The 16,235-nt window shown below is 48.3% G+C and overlaps 1 protein-coding gene across 1 annotated transcript in view; it reads left to right on the top strand.

The window, feature by feature from the left end:
* LOC138576984 (uncharacterized) overlaps nucleotides 1–16,235 on the top strand; it is a 422,688-nt gene that overhangs the window by 365,759 nt on the left and 40,694 nt on the right. Inside the window, exon 13 of the mRNA XM_069649631.1 lies at nucleotides 11,362–11,472. Within this exon, the coding sequence (XP_069505732.1) occupies nucleotides 11,362–11,472 (111 nt within the window). The remainder of the gene's footprint in view (nucleotides 1–11,361; nucleotides 11,473–16,235) is intronic.

Raw genomic sequence — 16,235 nt, 5'->3', positions numbered from 1 at the left:
AAATATACTGGCTAATTTTCGCCCGACATCTCTCCTTCCACACTACTCTAAAGTCATCAAAAGGGTTGTGTTCAACTGTCTTACACCTTTCTTAGACATCCACAACCTTCGAGAGCCCCTGAAACTAGGTCTCCCCTCATGTCACTCCATGGAAACTGCTCTCATGAATGTCTCCAGCATCATTGCCTCTGCTAAGCACTCCAACCTATCCTCTATCCTACTGCTCCTTGACCTGCCTGCTGCCTATGACACTGTTGATCACCTTAATACTCTCTTTCTTCTTGGGATTTGCGATGAAGCCCTTGCCTGGATTGAATCCTACCTGGCACCTCGGCATTTCTCTGTCTCCTGGAGCTACAAAACCTCTCAGTAAACGTTGGTGTTTAACCGGGCTCAGTCTTCTGTCCGTGCATCTTTACACTCTAAATCTCTGCTCTTGGGACACTAATCTTCGACTTTGGGTTCTCGTACCAACTCTACTCGTACGACACCCACATCTTCTTCTCTTTTCCAGAACTCTCCTCTGATCTCTCTATCTTGGGTGGCTTTGCAATCTCCAATGTTAAACTCAACTTCTTACTTCCATATACTTTATCTCATCGCATTCACTGACGATTCAGTTCCCTCCAGACACTCTCCCCTACTCTTCCTCATCATGTAAACACTGTATCATCTATAACCCTTCTCGACTTTCACTTCCAAAACTGCAACAGTGGCTATCCTCAACCTCCTAAATATTAATAAAATCAGGCACCTCCTTCCTTTCAGCGCAGCCAAGCATCTCTTAACCACTCTTGGCTTCTCGAAACTGGACTAATGTGCACGCATTCTCTTTTGTCTCCCCAACTATGCTCCCTGTCCTCTCGATAAGATCATTAACTTCGCTACCAGGACTCTCTTTGAATCCCCTCACTTATTTATTATTATTTTTTTTGATGATATAGTTTATTTGTAAACTTTTTCATCATTTCCCAGATTTTGTTTGTCTGTAAGCTTAGTGCTTTAAAATGCAATTATTGTTGTGTAAATTGTTTACGTTGAGGGGAGAGTTCTTTGCATTCCATGACCAAGTGTAAAATAGTTTCAGCTATTTCTTTGTCTTTGCAGAACCGGCAGTAGTTGTTTACAGCATCAATCTGTCGATAAGTATGAATTTGTGGGAAGAATGTTCAGACGTACTTTTAGAAACATTATACGAATGGTTTGGTCTGGGAAGATTTGCAAGTAGGCTGGTGGTTCATGAATTTTTCTATTGTCTTTTGTGCACTGAAGATTCTGTTTGTAGGTATTCTTTTTTTGAATGGTCTTTATCCAGTCGTTATGCAAGAGTTTTATTTTTGCATGTTGTGGGCGAAGCGTGAGGAATTCTTCTGATATACCTTCATTTTCCATTTCAGTTCTCATTGAGGCTTTCCATTTTTGTAGTAAAGGTGTTTTCTTTTGCTCGTAGAATTTGGATAGCTGGTGTTTTTTCATCTGTAAGTATTTTGCGGTAAATGTCTAATCTTTTCCATTGTACAAAGGAGTCGATTGACTGGGTTGCCAGTTCGTAGCGTATTCTTGGCATTGGGTATGTTTGTGGAAGCCGAAGGACTTTTCGCCAAAATATTGATTCGTATTTCGTCCAGTTGATTGTGTAGGCATTCAGCATTGCCTCTGTTCCGTATGTTAATATCGGTATGTACTTCTGTCTGTAATAAGCGATGATGGGATTGAAAGAAAACTTGCCATATTTTCAATGAAGTATACATCCTTGTCTTGATAGGGTCTGCGCTGTTTGATCAATTTTGTCTATCCATTGGTCTTCTGATTTTGATTGATTTATTGGAATGCCAAGGTATTTAATGGATGTCACAGTTTCAGTTTTGGAGACAATAATGGTAAAAGTCGGTTGGTATGAATCCCCTCACTTCACACCTGCTTCCTCGTGCCGTCACCTGGATGGAACAGGGCAAGATTTACATTTCTGCTCCTGGTTCACAAATCTATCCATGGTAAGGCACCACCATGTCTATCCATTTATTAAAAGCCTTCTCTTAATCTCTGCTCTGCCTCCTCCACTACCCTTGTGGCTCCTTGCCATCCTTGTGCTTTCTCTCGCTTCCGCTCTTTCACTCTTTTTTTTCCACTTGCACAGAATTTTCTTCCCCAGACATCCGAGAAACAGTCCACACTGATTTGTTCAAAACGAAAAGTCTTCCTCCTTGCCTCTGAGTTACTCTCTTTACCTATCTTGCATCTGCCTTCTAGCTAAAATCTTTCCCTTGCTCTGTCCCTCACTTCCTCTGCGTCCAATCTGGCACTTCATCCGTCATGGTCACGTCCCGAGCACAGCTGGCTGTATCGCCTACCTGCACTTAAAAATATCTAATATCTGTTGTCCTTAATCTATGTATATCCGCTTATGTATTCTCCCCGGTGACTGTTCCATTTACTCTCCCCCACAACCTGGTTAGAATGTTCCTCGAACTCACCCCATTGTAAGAAGCTCACTGCTTCCCGTCAAATCTGATTTCTTATCTATTGAATGTTCTTTTGTGGTCAAAAGAGCATTGTTCCCCCCTGTTTAGATAAATCAATAAATGCAAATAAAAAATAAAAACTGTTTCCTCACCCCACAAAAACAGAGATGCCCACATAACATATATACCACGACTACACCCTGTATGTGGCTTCCCAAGGCTTCAGCGTGTAAAGCTGATCTATTGGTGCAAGCAGAAATATGTTCTATGCCACTGTACATGTCCAGTGGGTACCGCTATACCCCCTGCAGCAAGCTACACAGATTTCCTTTGCATCTTCCTGAGATCTAGGGCATAGATGATCATATAAAGGCCTGTATCATTTGTGTGTGAATCCAGGACATCCATCGTGTAGTCTGGATGCTCCTGAATTGATTCCCATAACTTACTGGCCATACTATTTCTTGTGGCTGCTCCGACCTTTGTGAAGCCATTAGAGTAGATGGTTTATCATCCTGCTGCAGACCTCGAGCGAATGTACCCTTTGCTGATATTAATTAGGCACCTTTCAGGCTATAGGCAATGAAAACAAAATTGCTAAGAGCACAGGTCTATTCCAAACCTTCAGAAATTCCCTATAGGAAGTAGAACCCACTGTCAAAAACAAGCTCTTGAGGGGATCTCACATAATTTGGGCAGATTCTCTAATTCTCTAAAAAAGAGGTGGCCGCAAGTAATGGATGAGTTCTGGCTGGTAGGTTTCAAAGGTGATGGCTGGAAGGTTTAACAACACTGATAACCACTTGCACAGCTCCGGATTCGAAGTGTGTGCTTGACACTCAAATGTTAGGGAGGTTGGTATAGGAGACTTACGCTGTTGTACTAGTGACTTACTGATGTCGGGAGCCAATGTTTTTGACTTAATATGTTGTAAGAGAATTGAACTTGATTGAATGCAGATATAAGATGGTTGAGGAGGGTAATTTAGACTCACACTGGTGCGTTGAAGGAGGGTACTTGAGGCTTAAGTTGCTAATTTGCTTGATGGTGATTTTGTTGGAGAATGCTGGAGACTTAATTTACTGGAGGGTGACACTGTGTAAACATGAAGTTGTTGGAGCAAGGCATTGGAGGTGTAAGGTGTTGGAGGGCATGAATGGGTGCCAGACATTTAAAGCTGTTGACAGAGAGCCCTTAGCGATTGGCAGTGGATATTGGGGTGCCTGTGGTGAAAATGGTTGGAGGATATTCAGGCTCTGGGTGACTGGTGGGAGTGGGTTGCTCGGCAGTGGTTCAAAGTGCACTATTGACAAGAACATCCCTGCACGTATTGTCCAAGTGTAAAAGCATGAAGTGGGTACAGCCTCTGATTGTCTTCTGGTTGGACTTATGTTGGTCACTTGCTGTTTCAAGTCTGTGGCCAGACACTTGGCAGGCACTGATTGTCTGTGCTTTTGGATTTAGGCCTCTTGGAGATGCTCTGTCCACAGTTTAGCCCGAGTGATGTACAATAGTCCAGGTTGTTGTGTTGGACATCTGCTTACATTGTTAATATGGGTCTATACACACTGATATTAACGCTACATATGGTGATTAGTTCTTGTATGAAATGTATATCATATTACAGTGATATTGGGCCTCATTACGACCCTGGCGGAAATGGAAAAATGATGGCGGAAATGCAATACCGCCATCGAACACCGCTCGTTGCGATTATGACCCGTCACCGTAAAGTACGATGCCATTAGCGACACCGTAGTGAACGCCAACGCTAACTGCACCAAGTACGCGCACGCGCGCCATGCCAAACCGTAAATACCACCATGGCGCAAGGGTACGCGAATTCCGACCCTAGCGGACATGTACCTAACGCCATCAAGCACGGCGGAAAGCACCATACCGCCATGGTGAGAAGTACGGCATCGCGAATCAACCGTAAACGGCCCCACTGAGTGCCTGTACACCGCTCCCTGCCCACAAAGTACAACTCCCCGTAGGTGCAATGAAGTCACAATGCAACCATTGAAATGTACAAGTCACCCATGCATGGCAACGAACAAAAGAAACACAAGAGGGGCCAATGGGAGCTGCAGGGCACAGATGGCACGAATACAGAAGCCATCCCAATGGACATGACCACAGTCCCCCACCAAGAAACGCACGCAAACACAGGCACCTGTGACCAGCAATATTCCGAAAATCACATCATTCCACCAGTCCACCTGGCTGACCGGCATCTGTTACACAAAACCCAATCCCCCGCCCCTGAGCATGACAACATCCAAACTGTCATATAGGCAGCCCCCATCCCTGACCTCACTGGGCTTCGTAGGCAAACGCGCCCAGCACAGTACCACGCAACTAAACCCCGAAGCTGGAACCCAATGCAGATCTCCTCACAATACATCGCCCCCCAAATAGGCATATGCCACATCACTTGCAAAGAAAAACGCTACACGGGCCAAATCAGAATAGAAATTTTATGCACATCAAAGTCACCAAGCCCATACAGCCATCAGGCCATGAACTCCAAAACACTAATCACCATTGTGGGCTGCATCCGCAAGAAATGACCAGCCACTACCTGTGTGTCGCCCTGTTCCCCCATGGTACACAGAGCCACATTCACGTACGAAAAGGCAACATGGAAGCGCACAGAACCGCAGGGCCGACCCAATGGGGAGGCACTAGTCCAGCTGAAAGGCCGAAATGTTGCTCCGAGCCACCAGTACTGCGTAAGGGCATGTGGGCCATTGGCGATCGTCCCATAAGATCGTAATGCTGCTCCACTGATTAACACGAAGCAGCAGGTGTCGGGAGTAAAATCCATCTGCAGGAGTGGCATACAGATGGCAGTGGCAAAAGGGGAGGAGATACCTGTCAACCAAAAGAAAAGAACAAGAACAGAATGGCCATCAGAACCACATTCGAACAACTCATTTCAATGATCACACGAAATCCCCAGCCATATGCATGCTAGCCCACTCAAAAGGATCATCACCACCCCAATACCACTTGCGACTCATAACCATCTATATCGAGGTGCAAACACACCATCACAAACGAGTGTACCTGTGCATGCGTCTGACAAAACAGAATCCATCAGATGGGAATGTTAACGTGCATGGACAAAAGTGTCTGAGGGCGCCTCGAGACAGGGAGGGCTCAACAAGGCCAGATAGACGATGGTCCCACTATGGCAGCCCTGCATCACATAGCGTAGGGGAGGCGGATAGATCCCAAGAAGCCCTGTACATGGCAAACTCTGTATCAAATCACCTGCCCATGCATCCATTCATCATTCCCTCATCCCGGGATCAAAACGCCTGAATAATTACTCACATAACATTAGAAACATCCATTGAGTCTGTGCGTTATGCAGCCTGCTAAATCCACAGTGCCCCAGCCCGTAATTCCAGTGTTGTGAAGTAACATGTATTTGGGAACGGTCGGCCACATCGCCCACGTAGCTATTGCGCATCCCAAACTATTCATATCAATCATTGCTCCCTCGCCATGGGCCCTGTCTCAAGGACATTGAACAATAGAACGTTACATTTGCAGTCAGACCTGTGGGCATCTCCTCGCCGCTAGCTGGAAACCGAAAGCGCCGCCCTTCGAATTCCTCATTTGCAACATCACGTCGAAAAGGCATCTGTGGCCGTTTGAAATCACTAATTATTCCATCGAGTGCGGCTGTGTGTGAAAATGGCAACTGCCTTCACCCACAAATGGGACGCCCCGCCCGTCGTTGCAACTCGGTACAGTGATGCATGAGGGCCCACCGTTACTCGAGTACTACGTTCCACTGACCCTTCACAAGTCTGTTCGCGACTGCACAGATAGTATGTGAAACAATGGGACCACAGCAGAATGAACATATCAACCAATCTTACACGGCCATCGGGTACAAATACATGATTGCAATAGCAAGATACCATTCCCCGAATTGCAGCGTTGTGCGCGGGACGTGCTCGGCCAAAGGGGAGAGCAGTTTGCACAGGTAGAATTAATCACCACAGGTGGAGGCCATACAGCCTGGAAACACATAAATTGCACAGCCAGTCTCCTCCCACAACCACACCGAAATGCTACCGGCAGGACTCGCGATGTTGGCCCTGGGGGACCTGATAGCACTGCAAGTGCTCCGACTCCAAGAAGAAGACGAACACCAACTACAACCAGCCGCACGGAGGAGACGCAGGAGGAGGAGGAGGCCAAGGCAGGGCCAGCAAGGCCCACCAGCACAGCCACTACCACCACGCAGGCAGCCCGCAATACCACGCCTCCGAGCACATCCGTTCAACCTCACTGATGAGCAGATCCACACCCTCTACCGTCTGGACCGGGACACCATAGCCGCCATTGTGGACATGACACAGGCTGACCTTGTCAGCATGATAGATAGCCCAACCGCCATCCCACCCCTACTGAAGGTGGTGTCTGTACTACACTTCCTGGCCACAGGCACCTACCAGCACACAGTCGGGCAGTTGCATGGCATTTCTCAGCCACTGTTCTCACGGACACTATTGCAAGTGCTCGATGCCCTCCTGCAGCACGCAGACGACTACATCTCTCTACCACGCTCGGAGCAGGAAATTACCAACACAAAAGTGCGATTCCATGCATACCGGGTTGCATTGGTGCCATCGACTGCACCCATGTTGAATTGGTCGTCCCACATGCCATGGAGGCCCAGTAACGCAACCGAACACAATTTCATTCCCTGAATGTACAAATGGTGTGTGACTCCAACAGGATCATTACACATTGTTGTGCCCGATTCCCTGGATCAACCCATGATTCTATGGTCTTGAGGAACTCTACAATACCACGCTACATGGAGCGACACGCAGGGAACAGATCCTGGCTACTCGGTGAGTCTCATTACATGCATGATGATGTGGGGTATGTGAATTCGCAATGTACTGGCAGGAAGGGGGGGGGGTGTGCGTACGTATCAATGGCATCCCACATCCTACGTTTCTCGTCCACATACAGGTGATGCTGGATATCCACTGAAGAGATGGCTCCTCACACCAGTCCGGAACCCACGGGACCAGCATGAGGAGGACTACAACCATGCCCACTCACGTACCCGTGTAGTCATAGAACAGGCATTCGGCCTACTGAAGGGCCGTTTCCGCTGCCTCAGCAGGTCTGGCGGGGCACTCCTGTACCGCCATGAGAAGGTTGCAAAGATGGTCATGGCATGTGTCATGCTCCACAACATGTGCGTACGTAGAAATGTGCCCATGCCCCCTGACGCAGAACTGCAAGCACATGATGATGGTCATGATGAGGGTGGGGCTGTGGCAGCACCTCATGGAGTCTGCGAGGCACCGGAGGCCCGTGACATTCGGGCAGCACTGTCCATTCCAAAAAGAGAACACATCTCGCAAGCAAGGAAAGATGCCCACTGGCTACCCGTGAAGGAACGCATACTTTTCAAAGCCATGACCATCACACATAGATGCCTATCCCTGGATGCCCCACCCTATCTCGCAGAAAGAATCACACCGAAAGCCTCCATCAGACCCACCAGAGCTCACCGCACCAACATGATTGATGTCCCCACGTTTCAAAGATCCAGGGCGGGAGGAACCAGCTTCCAACACCTCGCACCTAAAAACTGGAACTCCTTACCTACCTCACTAAGGAACGAAAAATCATACCATACCTTCCGTAAAAACCTCAAAACCCTCCTATTCCGCTAAAGTCTTCCACATGCACTCTCATGCTTGCATTGTAACCACAGCATAGCATAACCTCTAAGCTCAATGTTTATTACCAATGTGAAATGTACTCGGTAACTCGGTTTACATCTGTAAACACATTCCTATGCTTGTGTTCATGACTAAGTCTGCTGTAACAGCGCCACGATGCCCCAGGGCAGTTCTGTGCGCTTTATAAATGCAAATAAATAAATAAATAAATAAAAATTGATGTATGCTTCTAGCACTCACGCCTGGTGGCTGATACATGGACACGGGACTCGTGGCACTGCGTGTGTCTGGGACATGCACAATATGGACTCTACGCCTATGATGGCCTAGTACACAAAGATCAATGTCCACACATCTCATTGGTTTATCGTGCACTTGTTTATGGCATATGTGATGTCATGTTGAACACCCTATCGACCCGCCACCCAAGTGAGCCCAACACACCCCCTCCACCCTCCTACCTCCCCCCCGAACACCAGTGTCCAAAGATGCTCATTGTCAGTGGGCTGTCGCTATTGCAAGCCCCCTCTGCGGGTATCAGGGGCACCCCTGCCTGTGGAGCGCAGGTTCCTTCCAGATCTACGTTGGGGGCTGCCCTGGACGGAACTTGCAACGGATGATGTGTCTGCCTGCTCACGTCCATGCATGTACCTAAGGGTTTGCGAGAGCTCAGTGAGCACACGGCGCACTGCGGCAAGTTCGGCACATACGTCTTTGGACGTCGCATGCAGTTCCCCCCTCAGGCTCTCGGTGCTTCTCTCCATTTGTGCCCTTAGCGTCTCTGTACCTCTCTCCATTTCTGCCCTAAGTGTCTCAGTTGATGTTTCTATGTCTGCCTTAGTGCCCCCACATTCATCGGCATGGTCCTTGAGGAGTGTGGCCAGTTGCTGCTGTTGTTCGATCAACTGGTCGAGGGACTGTTGCCTCTGCTGGGCCATGGCCATTTGCGGGGGTGTCACAGAGGGGCTGTTGTCCTCATGTTGCCTTGCCACAGGGCTTGTGGGGGATGGCCAGTCGTCGTCTTGTGGGTGCCCCTGCGTGGTATCCTCATGTTGTACGGGATGGGACAGACAGGGGGATTGGGACAGGTCATGGATGGATCTGACTTCGGCATCCCCGTTTTCTGTGTCGGAGCATGCTGCCATCAATGGGGTGTCACCTATGGTGCTGCTGCCACCAGAGGCAGTGCCTTCTGTGGCATCCATTGGGGGGACCTGTGGTGGTGGTGTTGTGGGCATGCTGGCTGCTGGGGTGCCTGTTGATGTTCCCTCCTCTGTGCTGCCACCTGATTTGTGCTGCTGCCGTGTCTTGATGCGTGCAGCTGAGGTGGAGGGTCTCTGGCCGTTGGTCTTGGCCCTCTTTGCAGGTGTGCTGGTAGGGGTGTCCTGTAGCTCGTCGTTTGGATCGGACCCTGTGGTGGAGTAAAGGAGGGCGAGGGTTATTGATGGGTCTGTGGGAATTTGAATGGCATTGTATCACATGCTTTGGGGTGGTACCTGAGGGTGATTTGGGTCGGGGCCTTGGAGGTGCTTTGATTTGTGTGTGGAGTGAGGGTGCAGTTGTTTGGCAGCCTGCAGTTAGGGTGTGCCTGCTGCACGTGTAGTGCGTGTATTAGGGGTTTTTAATTATTTATGTATTTATTGTGGGTTTTAACGTGCGCTATCAGGCCGATGTGTGTGGACGTTCTCCTGGACATGTGTTTCTGTTGCACTATGTGGACGCATGGTACTTCACATGGATGGACTGTGTGGATTTGGCATTGTTTTATCTGGCCCACCTACCTGAATCTTCGGATGTCTGCACTCCTTTCTCCATCCCTCCGACTCCCTCTATGCTCTCCATTCCGATGGTGGAGGCACAGATTTCTTCCCAGGGGGTCAACTTGATGGGTGATTCAGGACCTTCCCCGGTGGCTGTGGCAATGTTGTGGTTGGCAGAGAGTATGCTGCGGACGCGTATCCGCAGGTCGTCCCATCGCTTGCGGCATTGCTGTGGGGTGCGGGGTGCGGTCCCCACCGCACTTACCCGCTGTGCCACCAGAGCCCATATGGCCTTCTTGTTTGCAAGTGCCGTCCTGGTCATTTGCGTGCAGAAGACGACGGCAGCATTCTCCTGGAGGGTCTCTGTTAGCACGGTGAGTTCCTCACGGGAGAAGTGGACCTGCCGCTTGCGGTCGCACGCTTTCTTCGCTACTTTTCCCATTTTTCTTGGTTTCGCTAGGGTGGTTGACGGGTTGGGGTGTGTTTCAGGGTAGTGATTTTAGTGGTTGTGTGGTTTTAGTGTTTTTATAGGTGTACGCCGGGATGTTTCCCGTTCCGGGCCCATGTTTTATCTTCCGTTTCCGTATATTTCCGGTCACCGTACTTTCCGGTAGGCGCACACTGCGGTGACCGCTAAGAGGGGTGGCGGTATTGCACCTAGGGCGCCGTACGGCGGCGGTGTGGGCCGTTTTGGGGTCATTTCCGCCATCGCGGACTTTGCACTTCCGCCATGGCGTAATGCTCGTGCCCGATGGGTCGTAATTAGCCGCACTTTGCTCCTTCGTGCAATGGCGGAAACGCTATTTACGCTGTTGCGGTCCGGTCAGTCACTTTCCGCCAGGGTCGTAATGAGGCCCATTGTAACAATATCTTTTCTAGTATACTGAGGAACAATGCTATGTGATGCCACTTCCTGTTTTGTCAAGGGGTGAGAGGCTGTGTGCCACTTGGGGGTGGGGTCAAAAGACATCACTTCCTGTGATGTCATCAGAAGTCGAGGGCCGAGTGATGTGACTTCTGCGACACATGGCATTTTGGTGAAATGACATCCCTGCCCTCTCCTGAATTGTTTTTAATTGAAAAGCAGCAATATGAACGACTGCTGTCCCACTTACATTTCAATCCCTCAAGCAGGGATAGATTTGTTTATGTTTTTACATTCACAGTGGTGTCACTGAGAAATGTGCCCCCCACACCCATGGGGGTGCTTGCAGTCTGTCATTGGAGTGTCAGGAGTGTGTTCCTGAACTAATAAATGCTGCCAGTGGGCTGGACAGGTGTTTGATAATCCAGCCCACTGTGTGTATCAGTGTGGCACAGGGCTACTGGTTAATGTGACTGACGTTAGAGTATTAGATATGGAATGTATGGAAGCCTCCCTCAAAGCATTGCTCCCTCCTTCTTTTGCAGGTGTCGTATACCGAGCGGCCTAAGTCTTCATTACTGGGAAGCAAAAGGGTAATGGAACTCTTCGGAAGCACCCATTTCAGGATTAACACCATGGAGGATGCAGGAAAAGAGGTATAGTACTGCTTGAGTTTATAGAATGGGGGGTGAAGAGATAAGTGGAGCACGGCTGTGCTGCACACACAGGAAACCTAAGAGAAGAACTAGCACTCACAGGGAATAATGGGAAGAGACAGGCGGGGTGGGTCTATACTATATAAATATGAAGCCGGTTTAGAGGAAAGAACACCCAATGCTTTATAGAATGTGGGGTGAAGAGCTAAGTGGAGCAGGGCTGTGCTGCACACACAGGAAACCTAAGAGAAGAACTAGCACTCACAGGGAATAATGGGAAGAGACAGGCGGGGTGGGTCTATACTATATAAATATGAAGCCGGTTTAGAGGAAAGAACACCCAATGCTTTATAGAATGTGGGGTGAAGAGATAAGTGGAGCAGGGCTGTGCTGCACACACAGGAAACCTAAGAGAAGATCTAGCACTCACAGGGAATAATGGGAAGAGACTGGCGGGGTGGGTCTATACTATATAAATATGAACCTGGTTTAGAGGTAAGAACACCCAATGCATACCGCCACAACACGTTTATTAATGACCAACAAGACAACTCATGTAGTGACTTATAAAAATGCAGTGTTCTCAAAGCGCTCTCTTTTGCCCCAGTAATAATTGTGGCACTGCAGATTCCCATTGAGTTCTGTAAGGTTGTCAGAAAACTGGAACTCACGAAGCATTTGCAATGTTGCCATCCTGCATCACACATACTATAGCAAGATGGCAGAGGTCATGAGGGAGTATCCATGTGTCTCAGTGAGAACTCCTGATGGCTCTGGTGATACCACCAAGCCTTATTGGACATTGATCACACCAGGCGCTTATCAATGGTAAAATTGCATTAAAGAGCGCAGAGCATTTGGAAAACAAGCTTACCAGCAAGAGACAGGGAACTATTTAATTACAAAGCTAGATGCTCTCTGTTGAAAACCAAGTCTGACAACATCATGATGATATGGGAAACTGAGAACTGTGCAATCTTGCTTTTTATGACCTCTCTACACTATTTGATACAGAAAACATAACACTCAGGGCATTGAGGTAGTCCTGACCTATTTGTATGTTCTTTCTTTATATTTGTCTTTGGTAGTAAACTTGAGTTTACACTGACACATGGCATATTTCTCAGGAGTTGGCCATTGAGGATCACAGATCAGTAGTGGGTGCCAGTGTTCTCCCTCTTATGCTCTTTGGTGGGTATTGGTGCTTTGAGAAGGGGCATGACTTGAGTGATGGCATAACTAAAACTGCAACGCAGGTCGCCATGTTGCAGGGGCTTGCAACCTGTGACTTTTCAGTTGTCTTGGACTGCGACTTGATGGTGACCCCTCACTATTAGCTATGCTGGCCAGGACTGATGGGAGTAGTAGCCTAGAACATCTTGAGAGCTAAAGTTTGCATGCCCCTACACTATTGGTATACTTTATTGATGCTACTCTATTAAGAACATTTCAGAAGCTAGTCAATCATTTGGGAAATGTTGAAAATCTAATGCCTGCTTATGACCATCCGCTCTCATCATGGGTTTCCATGGAGATGGACCTGCCTGGCATGGGTTGGATCTGGTATAAATGCCCATTGCGTAAGGGCAGCTTAACAGCATGCTGTGTGGCTCTTGTTGTTGTGTTCTAGGTCATATGTCTGCTGGTGATTGCAGCCGTTTCATGATGCTTACAGGGGGAGTGTCTATCTAGTGCATTTGAGTTATAAATACAGCCATACTAGCGGCATGGCAGTATTTATAACTTGAATTCCTTTCCAGGAACTCATACTGGGAGTTTCCGGATATAGGAAAGCCATAGCATAATTCCTTCCTATTACATGTTCTTAGTGCAGCATAAAAGTATCAAAAGGACGATCAGTGTGGAAACATCATGCGTCAAAATGCTTCCATTCCTTCCTTTAGTGTCTCCCCGCTCCTTGCTACTTGGCCCTTTTTAATCTTATTTCCTAAGGTTCATACTCTAGCTGAATACTCAGTGTTTCATGCAGTGGCATCAAATATGTGTTATATCTTTGTGTCAAAAAAGAATGAGGTGCACAGGACACATTTTGCAGTTCATAATTTGGCTCTGGTGCTGATGACCTAAAAAGCAACAACAATTACATAAAAGACGCAGTAACGTTTTGTCAGTCGTATTTTCTGGGATCAGAGGAAACTTAATACGTGTACGTGTTTAATGGGAAAGCTGGTGAAATCATGGAAATGCTTGATTCTTGAGTGGTTCAACTCATCTTTAAATCTCTTATTCTGTTCTGACGGAAGAAGAACAAATTGCTTTACTATGTTGATTCTGACGGATATTCCTCCCACGGATTCCTCATCTTAGATATATTCTTCTCACGGCAGATCTTGGAAACATTTGACAGCAAACGGCGCTGTGCGGCTCTGGCGAAAAGAATCCTCAGCGATATTGGCACCGATTCCGGAGCTGACATCAGCACAAAAAGACTCAACCGCACACTGTGACCTCAGTTACTCATTTTTACCTGTGATAAGCCACGTTGGAAGTCTCAATTTATATGAGGTGCCTTTACAGCATTAATGGAGATAGCAACAGGAGGGCAGCTCCCTCATTGAGGGGTAGGCTGGGAGGGTAATGAAGAAACTGTGGGATTAATATCCATCACAATGAACATTACCATTACATTAATTTGTTCTTCTAATGAATTGTGACCTCCCATGGTTTCCTCATCGTAGATAGACTCCCATAGCAGTACTATAAAGCCGGAGGAGAGAGGAGCAAACTCCATTGGTGTCAGATGAGTATGTGCTGCAGTAGTGTTTTGCAAACCCTAATTGCGGCCTGACAAACATCCTTGATAGGGAGTCCTCCTTGGAGTGCAGATGTAGCAGCCACGAACCAGGATGAATGGGATGTCTTTTCCGGCTCTAGAGACAAATACAACAATGCATCTCAAAATGGTCTGTTTTGTTACTCCCTTTCTACTAGTCTGAAAGGACTAGTTCTAGTGATGTAGAAACTCAGAGCCATTTGTGGGTCTAGTTTATGCAATTCTACTCCCCTTCCTTAGAGGGAAGAGGCATAAGTGAAATAGCGGGAAGCACATTGTTTATGTAAGGTTAAATTCAGACACCACTTTAGGCAGAAACAAAAGGCGGACTTTGCTTGAATGTCAGTTTATCCTTTATAACAATCTTGAAAGGTGGTTCACAATACCGGAAGCTCGCAGACCCAATGTGCTGATGAAATCGCCATGAGGAAGGCAGTGTTACATGTGAGAAGCCTAAGAGGACAAGAGTGCATCTGTGCAAAGGGTGATGCCATTAGAGAGGTTAGCACTAAGTTCAAATCCAGCACCACAAAGGAGGTCAGAGGAAAGGTTTGTGTTAGTCCTTTTGGAATGGGAATTGTGAAAAGCGACCCCTGTATGTTTGTGCACTTGAAGACGGAAAGTGCTGCTATATACACTTTGACCGTGATAATCTGTAGACCTTGCCTGGCAAGGTACAAGTGGAATGACAAGACCTTTGAGGTATCACACAGAAAAAGATCAATGCCCTTGGCTCTGCACCAGGTGAAAAACCTCTTCCAACGGCAGGGGTACAGAACCTTTTTATGGCCGCATCCTGCAGAAGGTCCATGTCTCTGTACCTCAGCCTTAAGGAAGCCAGGTGTGCAGATCGGGCATCCCCATGCAAGGGTGAAGAACCAGTCCTCTCTCTGGCGAGAGCAGGTCTGCAGGTCGGGCTTGCCCATGCAAGGGTGAAGAACCAGTCCTCTCTCTGGCGAGAGCAGGTCTGCAGGTCGGGCTGGCCCATGCAAGGGTGAAGAACCTGTCCTCTCTCTGGCGAGAGCAGGTCTGCAGGTCAGGTTTGCCCATGCGAGGGTGAAAAACCAGTCCTCTCTCTGGCGAGAGGAGGTCCGCAGGTCAGGCTTGCCCATGCGAGGATGAAGAACCAGTCCTCTCTCTGGCGAGAGTAGGTCCGCAGGTCAGGCTTGCCCATGCGAGGGTGAAGAACCTGTCCTCTCTCTGGCGAGAGCAGGTCCGCAAGTCTGTCTTGCCCATGCGAGGGTGAAGAACCAGTCCTCTCTCTGGCGAGAGCAGGTCCTCAGGTCTGGCTAGCCCATGCGAGGGTGAAGAACCTGTCCTCTCTCTGGCGAGAGCAGGTATGCAGGTCAGGCTTGCCCATGTGAGGGTGAAGAACCAGTCCTCTCTCTGGCGAGAGCAGGTCTGAGGTCAGGCTTGCCCATGCAAGGGTGAAGAACCAGTCCACTCTCTGGCGAGAGCAGGTATGCAGGTCAGGCTTGCCCATGCGAGGGTGAAGAACCAGTCCTCTCTCTGGCGAGAGCAGGTCTGAGGTCAGGCTTGCCCATGCAAGGGTGAAGAACCAGTCCTCTCTCTTGCAAGAGCAGGTCTGCTGTCTGGGGAAGCACCCACGCAGGACAGATGGTCATGTCCTCACCATGTCCTCCTGGCCGAATCTGGGGATATCAGGATCATGGTTGCTCCGTAACTCTTCAACCTCCTGATCACTGGACGAATTAATGGGTTCGATGGGAACACAGACAACAGTGAAAAATAGCAATCCACAATAAAGGCGCCCTCCAGTGCTCGTTTTTGGGAAAATTCCCTGGATCAAAATTGTTTGCACTTCCTGTTAGAAGTAGATGCAAACAGGTTCACCAGAGGAAGCTTTCCAAAGGGGGAAGACCTCCAAAAGTATGTCCTGGCACAGATCCTGTACGTGGGAGTCCGCACCCTGCCGGTTCAGGGCATTGCCATTGTGTTCTCCATCCCA

Source organism: Ambystoma mexicanum, chromosome 1p (genome assembly GCF_040938575.1).
Source record: "Ambystoma mexicanum isolate Mex_15411 chromosome 1p, UKY_AmexF1_1, whole genome shotgun sequence".
Lineage (NCBI taxonomy): Eukaryota > Metazoa > Chordata > Amphibia > Caudata > Ambystomatidae > Ambystoma > Ambystoma mexicanum.
This window is presented reverse-complemented; position numbering and strand designations above follow the sequence as displayed.